The 2,390-nt window shown below is 39.9% G+C and overlaps 1 protein-coding gene across 1 annotated transcript; it reads right to left on the bottom strand.

Moving 5' to 3' along the window:
* Nucleotides 1-256: 256 nt before the first annotated feature.
* Nucleotides 257-1,027, bottom strand: LOC141595293 (protein FAR1-RELATED SEQUENCE 1-like). The gene is made up of 2 exons (XM_074415260.1): nt 637-1,027; nt 257-570 (listed from the first exon to the last, which is right to left on the bottom strand). The coding sequence occupies exons 1-2, from the start codon at nt 1,025-1,027 to the stop codon at nt 257-259; spliced, it is 705 nt and encodes a 234-aa protein (XP_074271361.1).
* Between the last annotated feature and the right edge of the window lie 1,363 nt (nt 1,028-2,390).

Here is a 2,390-nt window from a genome sequence, read left to right as displayed (position 1 = left end):
AAAAAAAGTCCAACATCTATCAAATAAAATAAAAAGACCCTAATTATTCAAGAAGGCAAATGTCCAACATCTATCAAATAAAATAAAAATCCCGAATTTTTCAATAAGGCAAATGTCCAACATCTATCAAATAAAATAAAAATCCTGAATTTTTCAATAAGGCAAATGTCCAACATCTATCAAATAAAATAAAAATCCCGAATTTTTCAATAAGGCAAATGTCGAATGCTTTAAGTATTCTTTAAAAAAAATTACTCTACTCATTGTCGGTTGTCCTTCGGTCACAATTCCTGCTGTCGTGGTTCACCATCTCCCCAGAAGCCCTGCATTTTCTTAGCGCTTTCTTGTTCACTTCCCCAGCTCGTTCTCTTTGTGAGATCAGCCTTTTTTCCGAGCCTTTGTTTTTGCACTGCCTTGGAGGCAAAACCTTAATCTCACTAGGGATGCTTATTCCTAAAAGTATCCCAATTTCAGCATTCTTGTCCTTTACCTTTGCAATACCAGTATTGCCACTTTCATCAGAGGCATTTTTTACCCTTTCCTTGAACTCACGCAAAATCCCAAGCAACTCTTAACAATACCCAAGACTCTGTTCAACGAGTGCCACACAAGTAAACAACTCTGACCATAACTCACCAACTTTGTTTTTCTGTACATCCATTGATGTACAATCAGCAAGCAACTGGCCATTAGGGCCGACGATTGGTTGATAGGTTGCTAGTTTGCTCCACCGACTAAGCAGGTAGTCACTTGGAACTTTCTGAATTCCCCGATCTTTAAAGACACAGAGAGCATGTCGACAGAGTATTCCATGTCTTTCAAATTTCTTGCAAGTGCATACCACTGAAACATCATCCTTCTTAAAACCAACCTTATACGTTTTGTTTCGAACTTGATCTATGATATTTGTGTATAGAATTGGATATGTTTTATCTTTTTCTTTATCCCCAACACAACATGAATAGCAAGCTGCTTGGACTTCCTTTTGAAACGCCGAAAATTGTTGGAGTGTAGATTTCTGATGCATGCTTTTCTAGGGCTAATGGAGTCGACAACTAGGGGAAGGAGTTTTTTATTGTGCAACGAGTTTCGAATGAGTCCATCTTTGTGAATCCATCACACTCTCAAATCTCATCCAAAACTCAACTAGGGTTAAACTAGGATTAGCGAAGTTGCTGAAAAAGTGGTTTTCTGACTCTGACCTGGAGGTTGTTCTCATCAAACCACCTAAAAACAGGTCGCGAAAGTAAGCTCGAACCCACATATTTCTAATGTTGTACTTCTCCTTAAGCCACTCGTTATCCGACAACCCATGAGATTCAACTAGTGTTGTCCACCTTTCCTCAAATTCAGGCGGCTCCACATCTTCGCTCCAAACACATCGGTTTATCTTCTTCAGAAACTCAGTATCTTTACATATTACAGGCCCTATCTTCTCATGCAACGTTTTCAGTATGTTCCACATGCAATATCTGTGTTGTACCTTGTCTTTCCAGGCTAATTTCATTCGTTCTTCTATCCCCGCATCTTCACCAGTTATCATACAAACTGGATGACGACCCCCATAGCCTCTACGAATTTCGTAAATAGCCAAGCAAAGGAGTCCTTGCTATCATTAATAATAAGTCCAGCCCCAAAGGTCACGCATCTCTTATGATTATCCACCCCCGTGAAAGGGCCAAATATCATCCTATATGATGCCTGTCGTTGTGTGCAACAAAAATAATATTTATAATACCTATTAAAACTAACAGAAGCTAGTGGTAACAGGGTCGAACCACAGAGAGGCGGGGGAGTTTCTATTGTTTAATATTCTAGTCTTAGGGTAACAATTTGAGGGGGTTTGGATTTTGTCTAAGTCTAAATGCAAATGAAATAAATAAGCAAATAAAAACAAGCAAATAATAAGATGATGTAAATAAATAATAGAAAGGAGCTAGGATGATCGGGTCACTATAGCTACGATGGCACAAAAGTCTAGGTAAGTCTCGAAACACAGTCGTGGGTGATGGGTATGACAAGTCCACTCGGTCCAAGTCAACTAATAGCCCCTTTCGGTCTATGGTATTAGTCCCTAGGTGCCACTAATACTAACTTTCGTTCTTAACTAGCGATCCTAATGCCTAAATTACATTATCTTACGATCTCAGCAATTTAGCCGTCTTAATTCGTTAATCTAAGTCCTTCCCTATCTTTCGATCTACGGGTTGGTCAAAACTAAGCATCTAACAAGTCTCCGCTAGGTCTCATTGATAGATATTGCACTTAACGATTCAAACGAAGCAAATCAGACACGAAGGTGGTCGACCGACGAGCTACCCCAGTCGATCGACCAACCGACTCAGTCGACCGACCAGATAAGCCAGTCGGTCGACCAAGCCCTAACCCGA

The sequence above is a fragment of the Silene latifolia genome, chromosome 8, assembly GCF_048544455.1.
Source record: "Silene latifolia isolate original U9 population chromosome 8, ASM4854445v1, whole genome shotgun sequence".
Taxonomy (NCBI): Eukaryota; Viridiplantae; Streptophyta; class Magnoliopsida; order Caryophyllales; family Caryophyllaceae; genus Silene; species Silene latifolia.
The sequence above is the reverse complement of the archived record's forward strand: the minus strand, read 5'-3'. Positions and strand labels throughout refer to the sequence as shown.